The 16,269-nt window shown below is 50.7% G+C and overlaps 1 protein-coding gene across 5 annotated transcripts in view; it reads left to right on the top strand.

Moving 5' to 3' along the window:
• SHANK3 (SH3 and multiple ankyrin repeat domains 3) overlaps positions 1–16,269 on the top strand; it is a 371,832-nt gene that overhangs the window by 307,591 nt on the left and 47,972 nt on the right. For all 5 annotated transcript variants that reach the window (XM_068670237.1, XM_068670238.1, XM_068670239.1 and 2 more), the window contains 2 exons: positions 12,134–12,269; positions 13,953–14,033. In XM_068670237.1, the coding sequence (XP_068526338.1) occupies positions 12,134–12,269; positions 13,953–14,033 (217 nt within the window). The remainder of the gene's footprint in view (positions 1–12,133; positions 12,270–13,952; positions 14,034–16,269) is intronic.

The following is a 16,269-nucleotide window of genomic DNA, read 5'->3' as shown; positions in this document are numbered from 1 at the left end:
CACAAGTGCTCCAAGTAGAGTGGTTGGAAGCCAACTCTCACATGAGGCTGTGTGGCTGATTTTCTCTGGTTAGCTTGGCTAACACTGGCTTGTCAATGTTCTTGTTCACATTTCCAGGTGCCAGCATTCCCTGGGGCACTCTAATTTCCTAAATACAGCTGCGGTCCTATTACCCACAGGGCTGCTGTGACAACAGAGTTGCGGGTGATCTCAATACCCTGCCTTTGGTAGAGATCTGTGGTGGGATTCATCTCACCTCTCTTCAGGCTGCACGTACCTGGGTGCCTGCACCTGGGAGCTGCCAATTCTGTCTGCAGAATCCAAATAAATGTGATGGTGGAATTCAGGGAGGAATTAATTCATCTGACCTAACCTGAGGTCTGCCTTAGGATGTGACATATCATGCTCAAGGTCTGCTGGGTTCACTGACCAGCTCTTCCCTGTCTGGACAGGGATTGCAGGGCAATTTTTCTGGGGTAGGTGCCCATTTTATAGACAGCACACTCTGTCAAGTGAATCCCAGCACTGCAGACTCTTGGCAAAAAGCTCATTTTCTGTAGCACTGCAGGTGAGAAATACCAAACATGAAGCCGCTCCGTGGAGCACTCAGTATTGCTCTCTGTGCTGTCGGGGGTTTCTCTCAGAGGAACTGCTGACCTCGGAGTGTTACCGACACTGTGAATATAGCTGGATGTGCAACCACCACAGGTACTTCTTGGGATTATGGGTGGCAAAGCCCTGTCAAGAAACCAGCAGTGCCTCTCCAATGTGACTTCAGAGACTTTTGTGGTGTCCGTATGCTTTGAGGTGCTGACCTGACCTCTCTGGAGACTCAGAAGTGATCCTGAGGTAGCCGTGAGTTGGTGCCATTTGCAGTCTTTCACCAGCACACATGGAGGAAAGAAACCCCTCCTGATACAACACTCACCTGTGGAGGTTCAGCCTTTGGACATGTTTCTGAGCATGATCTTTCCATTGCCTCAGGAAGAGATCTGGTTCATTGCCCCCATCTCATTTTCTCAGTGCAGTCAGCCTGGCTCACAGAAGTCATCTCCAGCTCATGGTGGGCCAAGAACCTCAGTAGCACAAGGTTTCATCACAGTGCTAGGGCTTGCCTCAAGATCATCACTGCAGAGGCCATCATTTTTGGTGTGTTAAGCTATGTTCCAGTAGGCAAGGGTGTTGTGCCATACACCTGACCCTGTGTTACTCATCTAGGCCTGGCTTTATCTTGTGCGTATTCCAGAAAGCCACACTGTGACTGTTCATCAACCGTACTTACATGGTGGTATAACTTGACCAGTCTCTGCATTTTATTTTACTTCCCATCACGCAGAGTTGTCTTGCTGCAGACTTTCTGGTGACTTGTTGTGGGGCTGCACCACTCTGCTTGGAATTTTTTTCCTAAGGTCCAAGTCCAGCCTGGATGCCCCAAGGCAGTTTGTGGCTGCTGGCTGTGTTCATTCCACCAGTTTTCCGCTGTTTGTGGGCAGCAAGTCAAGCAGGGGGTCAGCTCTGACAACCCCCTCCAGTGTTCATGTTAGCAGATTGTCACCAGTGGTCTGGGACCCTCCTGGATTCCAGTGATTTGTTGTCTTCCCAGCAGATGTCCAGGTAGTCAGAATCCTGGAGAGGATGAGGGCTTGCGAGACTTCCCTAGCTGGTTATGGACAGCCTCAGCCACCACCTCCTCGTGGGTAGCTGTAACAGACCCAGAGGCTCTCAGGAGGCACCGCTGTGCCTTCACACTGCAGCTCAGTGCGATCAGGAGCTCCATCACATGGGGACACCTCCCTGTCCTTCCCGAGCAGCCTACAGGCAGCTGTGGCCACCTCCTGATGAATGAGGGCTGTCCTCAGTGACTCTCAGTGAGTCTAACCGTTTCGTAGCCCTGGGACCACACCAGGACGTGCAGTTCTTTCTGCTCACTGTCCGTGCTCTGGGAACCTGAATGAACCTGATCTCTGGATGCTCAGTCCTCTGGGCAAGAATATGAATGTCCCCTGTGGACCTTTTCCTCCATACCTGTCTAATCTGTGAGCTCAGGTCCCCATTCTCTGATGAACTTAATTTAAAATCCTTTTCACATCAGCAAGTGTGCTCACAAAGGTGTTCAATCCCTTTCGTGGTTACAGAGTCTTTCTCTTCCTGGTAGTCCTCCATCATCCTTAAGATGGTGCCTGGAGGCACCTGGATCAAGGAAGCTGAATTGTAGCTGGCAGCATCAGATGCAAACCAGACATTGGTTTGGTGGATGTGTGCACTCCTCAGCAGCTCTTTCTTTCAACCAGAAGAGTTTTTGCAAACAGACTCAGCTGACAACACAGCTGGAACATGCTCTTGCTGTATTTCTATCGCCCTTGGCCACAAAGCCCTGTAGTCCCATTTGAGCTGATTTTTCCTGGGTGTATCACCAGTACGCCTTCCCTGTGACAGTAACGTTGGATAGGGTAACGAACAAAGTCATAAATAAGGTTCCCACCTTTTTGCAGGACAGCGTCACCCAGCAGAACTGAACTGTGTCTGGTTCCTTGCCTGAGCTTTGTCCTTTGAAGTCAGAGCTCTCACCATTTTTAAATACTCTCCATTTGGCAGAATCATGGAGGAAGATGCCCTCATCTCCTGTGGGTTGCAGCAGAGGAATATGAGAAGGGAGGATCTGAGTGCAAAGGCTCTTACTGAGAGCAGCACAGTGGAAGACTGTGTGTGGTAGCTGGGGTGGAACTGCCAGCAGCTCTCCAGGGTTTCAGCAGGGCTCGTGTCCTCCAGGTTGCCTCTGAGAGGTGTCTCCATTCTGAAGGTTGTCGTGTGCCACACTAACATTGCCAGTGCTGCAGCCTGCAGGTGGGACACGGGGCTGGGGAGAGCAGCTCTGTAGGCTCCCTGGCTGGGAACTCAAGTCTCCTGTTGCAGCTTCTTCACTTGGTGATGCTGCATGGCAGACACATGGAGGAAGGAGGCACGTAAATAGGAGAATTGAAGGAAAAGGGAAGGTTACCTGATCAGAACTGCATTGTCCTAGGAATATGGATCCAGTGCACGTTTTCTGGGCCCTTTCACTTGGAACTGGAAGGTTTGGCACACAGGCAATTACACTTACGCAATTAGTGCTCACCTGCATAATGGAGTCAGTGGGACAGCATCAGGCAGGGGAAGTGCCACGGGTACGGGACTAGCTGTATAATGAAGGGTATAATGTCAAAGCTTTGACCTATCAGGGCATGGGATTTTGGAAGTCTTCTCTTAACTGACCAGTACTCAAGAATACTGTCTGCAGTATTTAGCCTTCTTTACCTTCCTCTGAGCCTGGCCATCTTTAGATACTTGGATTTTTCCTTGAGGAGCCTGTAAGGAGTGATGTAGACAGCCTTTGGAATTACATTTTCATTTTATACATGCGTATGTGCATATACCCACAAAACTTACGGACATCAAATACAAATATGGATATAAAGCTGTGGATATTTTCATTATATATGTCTATGCTATACAGTTGTACAAAAGCATTATTAGAAGAAAAGAAAATTGAAATTAACAATTGACCTGGGATATGACTGCCCAAACAGTCAGGTGTGTAGACCTCTGCCTGGTCTGGGGTTGTGCCTGTTTGGTACTGAAAAGACCCCCTTGGCTGCCTTTCTGTATGGGTAAGGAGAAAACCTCATGTCAGAAGTTGGTTCAGCCAGGGAGCATTTTCTGAATATCTCTTCTGTCACTCGTGAAATATTCTTGGTGTAAGATACTGTAATCTTGTATTAATTTCATTTGACACGATAAAAAAAAAAAAAAAGAATTGATGGCTCTGATAAAAATGTGCAGGAGTAGTAGTAGATCTGATGGTCGTGATCTGCTGTGACTTACATGTGCAGAGCATGTCAGCAACCTGTGAGCATCTCCTGAGGATGGGAGAGTGTCGTTTTTCTGAATCTCAGTTTTTGATTTTTGGGTATATCAATTTTACATAATGAAGAAAATCTACAGGTTATTTGAGGACACATTGCTAAATGCAGCCCAAAAGTCAGGAGAAGAAAAAAAAACTGCTGGGCAAGACATCGCCCCACTTCAGTGAGATAATGAAGGAGCAGTTAAATATTACTTATAGCCACAGTATCCCCTTCTTACTGGAAAGGTTAGCAAGTAAAAGGGAAGGAAATGCAGATAATTTGAGCTAAAGTACGTAGGAGGTTGATAAGGGAAGCCAAGGGAAATATCAAAGGCCAATATGTAAAAATAATAAGAAATTTTTAAGCATTAGAGGCAAAAAAAAAATAAAAATCTGGTAGAGATCCATTTCTATATGCAAATGATAAAATTGCATATTCTGGTGAAAAAAAAAAAAAAGTAAAAATGTTCTGTTCTGAGTTTGGAACAAATCAGGAGGATGTATCTATCCATATGATGTGCTTGGAACAGAAAGTTTCCCAGCTGTAACCAAGGAGAAAGTGAGATAGTATTTGCTAAAAATAAACATACTCAAATTAACAGTCTTGAATAACATATACCCAAGTGTCTAAAAGAGCCTTGCTGAGGAGTTGTCTGAACCACTGATGTTAATACCTCAAAATCTTGCTAATCTATGAAATTTCAAAGAGTTGCTAGAGGGCTGTTGCTATTCTAATATTCTGAAGGTATAAAATAGGTGATTCAGGAAACTACAGTTGTTTAGATCAACACCAGTGCTGCATAAAATACAGAAAAATTTGGAACACGACAAAGAATTAGGGAAGGAAAATCCAGGTAGTAAAATACAGGGTGGTTCCATGGAAGGTGGAAATAAACCTGCTGTCCTTCCTTGACAGCGTCATAGGACTGGTTAAAGTGAAGGCTGTGTTTACATAGCATGTTTTGACTTCCTTATTAGCCATGTGATTTGTGTATAAATAAATGTACATTAAGTGGAATTAACAGAGAGAGCATGGCTTAGATTCTTTACAAAATCACTCAGTGGCGCATTTCAGAGAGCATCTGCTAAGGAGAAGGTACCAGTGCGTGGAGCCATTCCCAACCAGGCTTCAGTTTTTGATTCCTGCAGCTCAACACTTCTATCACTGTTTCAAAATAGTGACAAAGAAGCTGCATTTGTAAGGACTGAAGGTGTCACGAATGGTGGGGGAATAGCTACCTGTAAAGTCACTGCTGCAGAATGCAGCCATATTCCAGCAGCCCATGCAATGTAACGTGTCTGCAAGCAAGGATTGCAGGTTACACAGTATGAGATTACCCTGGAAAATGTAATTCAGCAAAAGACATGGGTTTCTCCAAGATAATTGTGTTAACATTAGCTGATTGCGTGGGATGTGGCAGAGATGTTTTGTTTGTATATGTAAAGGATAAGCTTTAAGAGTTCTGTGAACTTGCATATCTAGTTGCAGCTTTGGAAGATTACTAAAGCATTGCTTTGTGCAAGTAAGGAATTCACACCACAGGATGAATCTGAAGTTACTGAGCGGAATTCGAACAAGGGCCTCAAAGTGGTTCACAACATGAAAAAAGGTTTGGGAGGCTGAAGGAGTCCATCTTGTTCAGCACATGAAGGCAGGAGCCCTGGCGCACAGGTGTTTAATTCATGGAATCGGAGTGGTTTGGGTTGGAAGGGACCTTAAAGATCACCCAGTCCCCCCCCTGCCATGGGCAGGGTCATCTTAAACTCGATCAGGTTTGAGTTCCATTGCCTGGTTTGTGGGGGGTCTGTCCTGGGGGTCCTGCTCATGGCAGGTTTCAGTGTATATACAGAAGTTCCCCTGGATAACTGTGATCATGAATTTCAGCAAAATCCCATTTCAAAGCATTTCTGCACCAGTACATGCTATGCCCAGAGAATGAGATTGCCTGGGAGACATGGGAAAGAATTTAGAGTTCAAGTTCCCAAAAGGAGTGACTTAGGATCTGGAGTATCTTGGAAGCTTTCTCCAGCGTGAGAGTTTTGAAACACTGAAGGGACAAAGTTGGCAATCAGAACATGCAGTGGCATACAGGTTTGTTCCTGCTGGTGAAGATTGATGGCCCTGGGTTCTGTCTAGCAGTCTGCATCTCCTGGTTGTTGGGCCAGGTGTTCTCCTGGTAGAAGGACATAACAGAGCTCTGCAGAAGAACCTTATTTCAGGCTTCAGCGCTGACATTCCTCTAAGAAACTCTTCTTATTCCTGGGAATTTGCACTACTGTGGTGATTTATTGTCAGGTCAGCCTTCTTCTCACCTACTTGCACTCATCTACTGCAAGGTACAGGCAGATACCACGTAAGGAAGGTACAGATACCACGTAGTGCGTAAGTGTGGTCCTTTCAGTCTTTCTTCAGAACTCAGCCCTTCTAATTTAAATTAATAATGTGCATTTCTCCAAAACTGCTTCTCACTGGTTCCTATCATTTGAGTAATGAAGAGTCCAGAATCGCAGAATCATTAAGGTTGGGAGAGACCCCCAAGATCACCTGGTCCAACCACCCCCCTCCCACCAATGTCACCCACCAAACCATGTCCCCAAGCACCACGTCCAACCTCTCCTTGAGCACCCCCAGGGACAGTGACTCCACCACCTCCCTGGGCAACCCGTCCCAATGCCTGACTGCTCTTTCTGAGCAGAAATGTCTCCTCATTTCCAACCTGAACCTCCCCTGGTGCAACTCGAGGAAATTCCCTCTGGTCCTATCACAGTTACCTGTGAGAAGAGGCCGACCCCCAGCTCCCCACACCTTCCTTTCAGGCAGTTGTAGAGAGCAATAAGGTCTGCCCTCAGCCTCCTCTTCTCCAGACCAAACACCCCAGTTCCCTCAGCTGCTCCTCACAGGACTTGTGTCCCAGGCCCTTCACCAGCGTCGTAGCCCAGAGCTGAACGCAGGCTCCAGGTGGGGTCTCAGGAGGGCAGAGCAGAGGGGACAGTCCCCTCCCTGCCCTGCTGCCCTGCTGCTGGTGCAGCCCAGGGTATGGTTGGCTTTCTCCTGTGACAGATTGCTGAAGTTTTGTATCCTTGTCAACCGCTGAAAGGGATCAGACTGAAAGTATGAAATGCCCTGCTGGGCCAGATTAATGGTCCATTAGCTTGGTTCCCTGGCTGTGACAGGAGCATTAAAAGATGCTCTTAAGGAGAGCACGTGTGCCTGGCCATTTTGGGTTGTCCATTCCCGCGTGCCTTCCAGCATCCAACATCGTTGTTCTGGGGACATCAGCAGGAACGATCCTGCTCAGTCCTGTTAGTATCTGTGCATGGATCTGCTCTCCAGGTCTTCATCTAATCTCTTTCTGAATCTGACAGCACTGCCTACCTCCACGGCCTCCCATTCCATGAATCTGGAAGACCAGTGCCTGCTGTGTACAGAAGGCTTGCTTTGTCTGTTGACAGACTCGCTTTGTCTGGATCTGGTCTGCCACTAATTTCATTGTGAGCCCTCTCCTTCTAATGCTGCACCATTTGGTGAAGAGCAGATCTGCATTTACTGTACCCACTGCCTTGGGTGGCTTTGTAAGCCTTGGCCATGTGTCTCTCTGAGCCTTCTCCTCTCCAAGCTGGAGAGTCCCATCTCATCGTAGGGCAGTTGCTCCATCCCTATTTTAGCTGTCCTTCCCGGACCTTCTCTATCTCCATCACTTCCCCCTTGAGATGCTGATCCAGACCCACACACAGCTCTGAAGGCTTGCATGTGCAGGATCAGCATAGCCCCAAATGGCATTGCCTGCCTTCTTTCCATCTTTTTTCTGATATATTTTGTTGGTTAGTGGTGTGTTTTTTTTTGGCTGCTGTTGTGCACCATGCCCATGATTTTGAGAGCTGTCATCATCAGCTCCAAAACCTTTCTGGAGCTGTACCTACCAGCTCCATGTTCAGCATTGTGTAGCATGGTTCCGATGGAGCTTCCCTAAAAGCAGTACTTTGCATTTATCGTCATGGTGACCCATTTGCCACCTTATGCACATTCATTCAGCCTGGGAGTCCTCCTGGAGTTCATCAGCACTGTTGCATCATTTGGCTACTCAAAAAATAGTTGCATCAGTTTATAATGGCCACAGACTTTGACATAGCATCCTCAGATTTCTGTGCGTGGATGTTTTGTAGCCACTTTCTGCATGGTTTGATTCTTGATTTGGCTTTCTTCCAGGCCAAAAGTATATCTCCAAGAGCTGGGCATCCTCATCAGGCAGCTGTGTCCAAGAAACTGGAAGTTTTTCTCGACTGATGGATCAAAACTAGTCATGTTTCTACCACTGTGTGTCTGATCTTTCCCATTCTGACACACCTCCCCGTTTGATGGCCAGCGAGTGCTTGGAGTGTTTAATTCAAGGGGAGGACTCCCAGCTGCCAGTCCTGAAAATTAATATCTGCACTTCACAGACTGGGACCAAAAACTGATTTCTGTGTGTGTCTCAGGCAATTCCCGTGTGTCACTCGAACGTCGTCAGACAGCCCAGGGCTGTCTGCATGACAGGGATCCTCCGTGCAGTGGGTCTGTTCAGAGAGATGAAACAGTTTGCTTTGTTCATTTCGCTGCCTCCTCTTTTTGTCTAAGTACTTTTCTTCCTCCTGTGGGAGATGGTATTGTGCTCCTGAGAATGCATTTCTGACGTTTCAGTCTTGCTGGAAGGCGGGGGGATGTCTTGGCTAAGATATTCTCTGGGTTCAGCAGATCAGCATCATCAGCAAACCGCAGCCTCTCCTCCCTGCCAGGCACCTCACACCGGAGGTCTCTGGCTGGTGTGGCTCCATCCAGCAGCCTGCAGGTAGGCTGGAAGGTGCTGCCTGCTGCCAGATCTCCCTTCCCACTGCTGAGCGGTGTCCTGAACCATGGCTTACCCACTGCTAATGAGACCTCAGCTCCTGGTTATAAAACCAGCCTTGGTGTCCGGGCTCTGTGGTCTCGGAACATGCAGCTTGCCGTGCCGTACTGAGTCGATGAGGTTTTGAATTTATGGTGCATGCAATTGTCTGACCAGTCTCCTCTGTGATTAGCTTTGCTGTATGGTGGCATGGTGTTCGTTCTTGACCTCCGGTGTTATTTTAGCCTCCTGACTGCTTTTCTTACCAGCTTGCTGCAGGATGTCATTTCCTGCGGGTCAGGTTTAGCTACAGCTTCCTGTTTTTAGCAGACCTGTCTGGTTTTATTCCATCTTTCACATAAAAGGCCTGGCAACATGTGACTAATACTTTGCGGTTGTCACTGAAAGACCTTTAATGTGCTGTTCCCTCTCTCCTAATCAGCGGCAGAGATGTTATTTTTTCCCATAGGCCAAATTATTCACATTCACACCCCAGTGATCGAGCTTTCCTTGGCAGATTTTGTAACTTAACCTGGCTCTGGCACATTTCTGGCCAGCCTGGTTGTGGCTGCGGGCTGACGTCCTTCTGGCCAAGGATGTTTCAGAGTCACAGCGTCAGGTCAGCTTCCCTGGACAAGTGTAGCGCTGAGCCTTAGCGCTTAGTGCCCAGCATCATGTTTTTCTTGTCTTTCATGGCCAGGTCCTTGGGGTGCTTCGTAAGCTCAGTGTTGCTCTCTCTGCTGCTGCTTTTTTGCTCATCAGTCAAGGAGTGCCCAGCAGTGGAATGAAATTGCGCTGTACAACGCAAATTGGTGTCTCACGGCTTGCTTAGGAGATGTCCATCTGTGGGCACTTTTGAAACGCATTGGACAAAAAGCTGTCTGGCCATGTTGGTAGCTTTTTTCATCCCTGGTCTCAGGAAGGTATAAACAATTGAAAATCCACATTTTCCATCTGTCATTTGAACTGTCAGCAAAAACCTCAGCAGCCTGCCAGAATACCGACAGAATATGGATGCTTGGGTCCCGACCAGATGGGGCTTCTGCCAGGTGGAGCCACAGGAGTTAATGCTCTCCTGGAGACCACGTCCTCTGGCTTCTGCCGTAAGTGCTGCAACAAGATGGAGAAGAGGGTGGCAATATCACCTTTACAGCCCACAAGGTCAGAGCTTCCCACTCCTGCTTCTTTCTATTGGAGTAACCTAAAAAATCTGAACTGCTGCCCATTTGGGTGGACGTGTTTGGATGATTAAAAATGAAACAGAAAGCACAGGCGTGTTCTATCAGTATTTCTGTTCTTTATTTGGAAAGGAGCAGGGTGATGTGCCTGTATCACATGCAGATGATGAAATACTTTCCAAACCATTAGTAAGTGAAGCTGTCAGCATCTTCCAGGTGGTAATTTTTCAGTTTTTGCATTTTTTAATTTTATGATACTGGGGAAATGCCAGGAGACTGGCAGAGCACTGGTGCTTAGAAGGGGCGAGGGAGATTATCCATCGGATTACAGAATTGTGAGCCTGGTACCAGTTTCTGGCAAAAATGGACACGCTGATACTGTAGGCAGTTGATAAAGAATTAAAGAGTAGAATATAATTAACACCAGAAAATCACATAAAACAAATTTAATTTCATTCTCTGAGATGTCAGATTTGTTTGACAAAGATAACTGCTCAGATGTAATAGATTTTTATGGGGGCCTTTGTTTACTACTGTATAACATTCCCATTACAAAGTCCATGGTGTACAAAATCAGTGGAGCACATGTTAAGTGGTTCACAAATTTGCTAAATGACAGGTCTTGACAAGTAATTGTCAGTGAGAAATCATCGCTGGCTCGTGCTGCTAGTGGTCTCTGCAGGATTTAGTTCAAGACCTGACGCTACTCAGTGCTTTCATAAACATTTTAGAAATGAACCTGGAGTCGCTGCTAATTAAATGTACGGTGACCCACGGGCTAAAGTGTTTGGACAGGCGGCTGCAGGGCTGTCTGCAGGGGGAGGAACCGGCATGGATCAGCCCCACGTGGCTCTGCCTCCTGGGCAGAGCTGCGGGCAGGGGCAGTGGCCAGGGGCTGGTGGCTCTGAAGGTGCAGAGAGCAGGGTAAATGGGGGCCTTGGGTGAAAGAAGCAGGGCAAAAAGTGGGCTGGTGCTGGGGGATGCCGTGCAGCCCCAGAGTCTGCTGTTTAGATGTGTTTTGAAAATCCAAATTGCTTGCAAGGAATAACTCCTGAAGTGGTTCAGGATTGGGAGAAAACACAGGATAACCGTGCTGCAGAATTCAATCCGTTCAATACAGCTGATCCAAAAAGAAGGTTTAGAGGTGATTTAACTCGAGTAGGCTGGTAATTTCATCAAAATCCTATTATTTGAGGAAAACCTGTATTTTCATGAAAGTTGGATAAGAGAAATAATTGAAATAAAATGAGCATTTCAAAAGCTTTGCATCTTAGAAAATCTTGATGTTCTATTTCAGAACTGCCTTCAATGCATTTTCTTTTTTGTATTTTTAATGGTGTTTCACAGAAGACCGCACTACGGCTCATGAATTACAAGTGCTATAATAACCTACATAGTTCTAATTATGTAAACAGCAACATTTACCCAAATTGGTATTAATAAAAACACCTTAGACTTTAAGATGAAACATCTCCAGCTGGAGTTGGAACAAATGCAAGGGAAATACTCTTGAAATGTCAAAGTTTCCTCCATCCAGGACAGTTCTGCATTTGTTGTACTTCTGTTCACAGAGGGTGAGGTCCAGAGGGTGAGGCTGGTAGTGAGGAAGGTGCTGCACAATAAGGAAAGGTGTCACAAGAACCAGCGGCTGAAGTTTGATTTCATGCTAGTTTAATGCAGGAACTGGGGGGTAAGCGGTGGCAGTTGGAAGATGCAGGGAATGGATTCGGGAACATTAAATTCTTCATCTCCTGGTGTCTTTGAGTAGAGACCTGAAGCCTGTGGCAAGCAACAGCCTGGATATAAAGCTTCTGATCTTGAAATTATGGGTAACCTAAACGGCCATTACCTATCTTTTGAGTGGTTCACTTCTGGAAACATAAATATTAGTGTAAATATTAACACAAGTGCTTCTGTTTTTGCCGTAGCCCTGCCCGTAGAAAATCACTTGTGTCTTGTTTGCCATCATTCATTATCTTGTATCCAGAGTAATAGCAGTCCTAGAATATACAGCATGTTTCAAAAGTCAATGCAGAAGTGTGCAAACCTGGCTTTTTTTTTAACAAAGGGTGGGTAACCCTGGCCACTAAAGCTGAGACCAGAAGGCAGAGCTTCTGCTGCCTGGCGGCTGCCCCACCGTGTGCTGCTTGTGCTGGCCTGGCGCATCTCTGGAGCCGTCTCTGTACTGGAGCGTTTCTCTTTTTTTTTAGGTGAATGGTGTGAACGTGGTGAAGGTGGGGCACAAGCAGGTGGTCTCGCTCATCCGGCAAGGGGGGAATCACCTGGTGATGAAAGTTGTTTCCGTCAGCCGCAAGCCAGAGTCAGAAGAAGTTGTTCGGAAAAAGGGTAAGTGCGGAGCTTGGCGGTGCCGCGAGCAGGGGTCTGGCATTGCCGGGGCATGAGTGGGCTCACAGACACCGTGGCCGTGCCAGGAGGAGCTGTGGCGGGGAGCAGCCGTGCAGGAGGACGCTGCTGATGTGCTCCTGGGGCAGGGCAGCCCTCAGGAGAGGGGCAGCCAGCAGCAGGGCAGGGGCACATCTGGAGCACGCAGGCAGCTGTGCCTGGCAGGGAACATCATGGCACAGAGCTGTGGAGGGCAGGGGCGTGCTGGGAGCAGCCGGCACGGGGCAGGCTCTCCCTGCCCGGCCCTGCTCTCACCTTCATGGGGCTGTGTGTGGGGAGGTGCCTGCGGGGCCATGGTGGTTTTGGGGAGCGGGGACAGCAGAGGGGCGCTCCCAGCCCAGCACACCGGGCGTGGGGGAGGGAGGCAGCTCTGCACACTGACACCAAGTGCCGTAATTACATTGTCCCTGCACAAAAGCACGAGGAAAGGCTGAGGCTTGGGAACCAGTGCCGGGACCACCACCGGTGCCTCTCGCTGCTTCTCATGCTCCCAGCCCCGTAGCTGGAGAGCAGCCACCGGTCGCTGCCCCGAGCCCAGCCCTCGGAGCTGCCCCAGCACGGGGCCCAGGGGCTGGGGCCGAGCCCCGCTGCTGCCATGGAGCAGGGCCCGGCTGTGGTGCTGTGAGATGGAACCCACCCCGTCCCTCCCGGCTGGGGACATTTTTTCCTGCGGGTGATGGAGGCCTGTGTGGGACTGGCGTTTTCTGTCTGAATCCGCCCCTGTTGGGGTCTCTGATGCAGGCAGCGCCAGCACCAGCCTGAAGCTCTGGTTGCCATGGCAATGCTTGAGCGTTGAAGCCAGCATTGTCACAGCGCGAGCGCGAGGAGGAGGCACCGAAGTGAAGAGGAAGAGCCTTCAACTCGTCCCTGTGCCGGTGGGCTCGTGGCATGGAGCGCCTCTGGGGCGGACCCGCGGGCCGGCCTGGCTAGGGACCCCCGGGCAGCCCCGCGCCCCAGCACAGCGCCCGCCGGCCATGTGCCGCTGCCCGGCACGGAGCCGGCCGCCTCCAGAGCTTCGCTAGGGCAGCGGGAGCCTCACCCGTCCTGGATACGGCCCCAGCCGGCAGAGACGAGGGTGGGTGGGCTGCGTTTCGCTGGGGGACGCGCCGCGCCGAGGCGGGGATGAGAGACTGAGAATCAGGCCTCCTGGACTTGCTTCTCCCTCCTACCCCTCCACCCATGGCGTGTGCGGAGGGGAAGCAGCCATCAAAGCTGTGCGCTGAGTCCCGCAGGCAGGCAGCCAGCTGCCTGAGACAGATTTAATTCGCGAGAGGCTTTCATAGCCGTAGCATCTCCGGTAGCGGCAGGGGGGCAGGAGCAGCCCGGGGACATGACTTGGACTCTCTTCCGCTGAGGGCTGTGGGAGCCTGGGCAGCGTGCACGTGCCTGCGGCAGCCTCCAGCCCCTCCGCGCCGGGGCCTGCCCCAAGCCCTCGGGACCGTGCGACCGAGACGATGAAGAAGTTTGCCTCCACGCGCAGCCTCAATAAGATTCTGCAGCAGTGCGACTCCTCATCCCGCGAGTACGAGGAGATCCAGGCTGTGGAGAAGAAGTGGCACCTGCATCTGGCCACTCCTCGTAAGTTCCTGGACAAGAAATGCAAAATGCCGTCTCTCTTCCTTTCAGCTCCGCCGCCTCCCAAGAGAGCGCCCAGCACCACCCTGACGCTGCGGTCCAAGTCCATGACAGCCGAGCTGGAGGAGCTGGGTAAGCGGCGGCGCGGGGCTCGCGCCTGCATGCGGAGGAGCATGACGAGCATGCGGGGGCTGGGGCGAGAGCAGGCAGCACGCACAGCATCCATTTTCCTGAGGGGTGCATGAACGTGAGCTCGCGGCGACGCGCTCCTCCCGTACCGACATCCCTGCTGTGCTGCGCGGGGTGCGGGGGGCCAAGTGGCCGCAGGACCCCCACAGAGCCAGACCAGCTCCTCGGTGCCACCTCAGCAGGTGGACGGATGGGGACAGGGCGCTGGGAGCCTCTGTGTGCGTGCAGAGGCTCACCTCCCCCGTGCCCCGTCCTTTGGGCACCCTGTGCCTCACGTGCACCGAGCAGCCTATTGTTTGTATTTTCCTCTACCTCTAGGCAGATAGCACATGCTGCAAGATCAGCTGGCATCCCCCTGGGCTGCCCTCCTCCCTTACACACACACATGCACATGCACACACGCTCACACGATCTGCTGTCACTACAGAGCCTACCCACGTTTCCAGATGCTTTGGCATCCCAGCTTGCAGCCCCATGTTCCTGTGTTCTCTCAGCGCCCCTCCACCCGCCCCCTCCGTCCTCACATCCAGGTACCCTGTGATGAAGCCCCGTGCTCTTCCCTTGTACCGACATCCCTGCCGAGCCCACACCTTTGCAGGGTCCTGGCCTCCCCCGATATCCCAGGGCTGCAGGGCTGTCAGTGTTCATGCCCCCCCAGAGCAGTCTGTTTGCTGCACACAGGCTCATGTGCCCGTCTCACCACACCCCATCCCCATGCGTGGCAGAGGCCGCAGGGCCCTGGGCAGGGGGCTCGGTGGAGGTTTGGTGCTGGCACTGGACAGGCGGGCTGGCTGGCAGAAGGGCTGCGTCGCGGTCATCCCACGTCCTGCCTGGCACTAAGAGGTGCAGGGGCAGTCTCCACCCTCATTTTGGAGAGCTCAGAGCGCAGCTGTGGTCCACACGTGTGTGGCACTGCTGAGAGCGGCTGTGCAGGGCAGACGTGGAGCGAGCTGAGCGTTCTCCAAGCCCACGGTGAGAGCCCCGGCAGAGCTACCGAGCGAGCCTTCCTCAGCATTGCTGACTGCCCTGGCTCCTGCTTCTGCTCTCTGCTGAGCTCTTTGCCATGCGAGGACGTGGTGTTGTGCACAGCTGTGCTCGCTGGCCATGGCACAGAGGCTGCGCGTGGCAGGCTGCTCTCCTGCTGGGAGGAGACCTGCTGGGAGACAGAAACCTGGGCACAGACCCAACGCCTCCCTTCGTCACTCTGCTCTGCTCCCTGTGCTACACGCATGGCCAGGCTCTACAGCCTGCAGGGTTCTGAAGAAGGGAGACCTTGAGGGTTAGGGTTCACCCTCAAACATAGGCTTGAAGAGAAATCTTAGTATCCAAGGGTTTGCATCAACTGATTGATGGCCATTGTGATTTTATGCTAAGCTCCCAGCCTTGTTTTTCACCCTAACCAGTTCCTTGCTTTCCAAATTCAAAGGCTCTATGTTTAGTAGCAGCCATTAGGAAAAGATTTAGAACAGCCCATTTATTCTACTTTTTGTTCTTCCCTTTACACAGATACTGCACAGGCCCTGGGGTTCATATTTTTACTCCCAGTTGCTGGTCCTGAAGACAGTTTGTAGCTGGTGTGATAGGTGTTATCTTGCTCAGGCATCCTGTTGCCTCTGGGAGAACATGTTCCCCAGCTGCACGGGCCCACCTATGGTGACCACCAGCCCGGGTCAAAGCCAGGCTTTACGCAGGCACCTTGGCAAGGGGACAGCCACACAAACCACAGCACTTTGTCTTACACCTGCACACACACCTGCCCGTGGGGGGTGGGACATCACCATGGGACAACCTGCACACGCGTGAGGGCACGGGGCACACTCACATGTGTTTGGACGAGCACAGCTGCCAGGTGTGAGGGGAAGGGGTGCAAGCTCCTGGAAAGGGAAGTCACAAAAAGCAAAGAAATATCTCTGCCAGAGAACATATTAAAGGTGAGACCTCTGGGTCTCCCTGAGCAGTGTGCATCTAGATGCTGCCTCTCTTCTACCCGGAGAGGGGCTGGGAGTGACAACTGCCTCATGCTCCCACGGGAGGAATCTGTAGGCAATGCCTGGACTTGGCCACGATGCCTTCCAGGAGGCTTTATCAGTTAGTCCCTATTTCATGTCCTGTGGGTCAGGGAGCATGCTGCAGCCAGCCCCACCATGCCTCTCCAAGGAGCCTGGCATGGGGAAGATGG

The sequence above is a fragment of the Anas acuta genome, chromosome 1 (genome assembly GCF_963932015.1).
Source record: "Anas acuta chromosome 1, bAnaAcu1.1, whole genome shotgun sequence".
Taxonomy (NCBI): Eukaryota; Metazoa; Chordata; class Aves; order Anseriformes; family Anatidae; genus Anas; species Anas acuta.
Note: the sequence above shows the minus strand (reverse complement) of the source record. Positions and strands in the feature narration are given on the sequence as shown.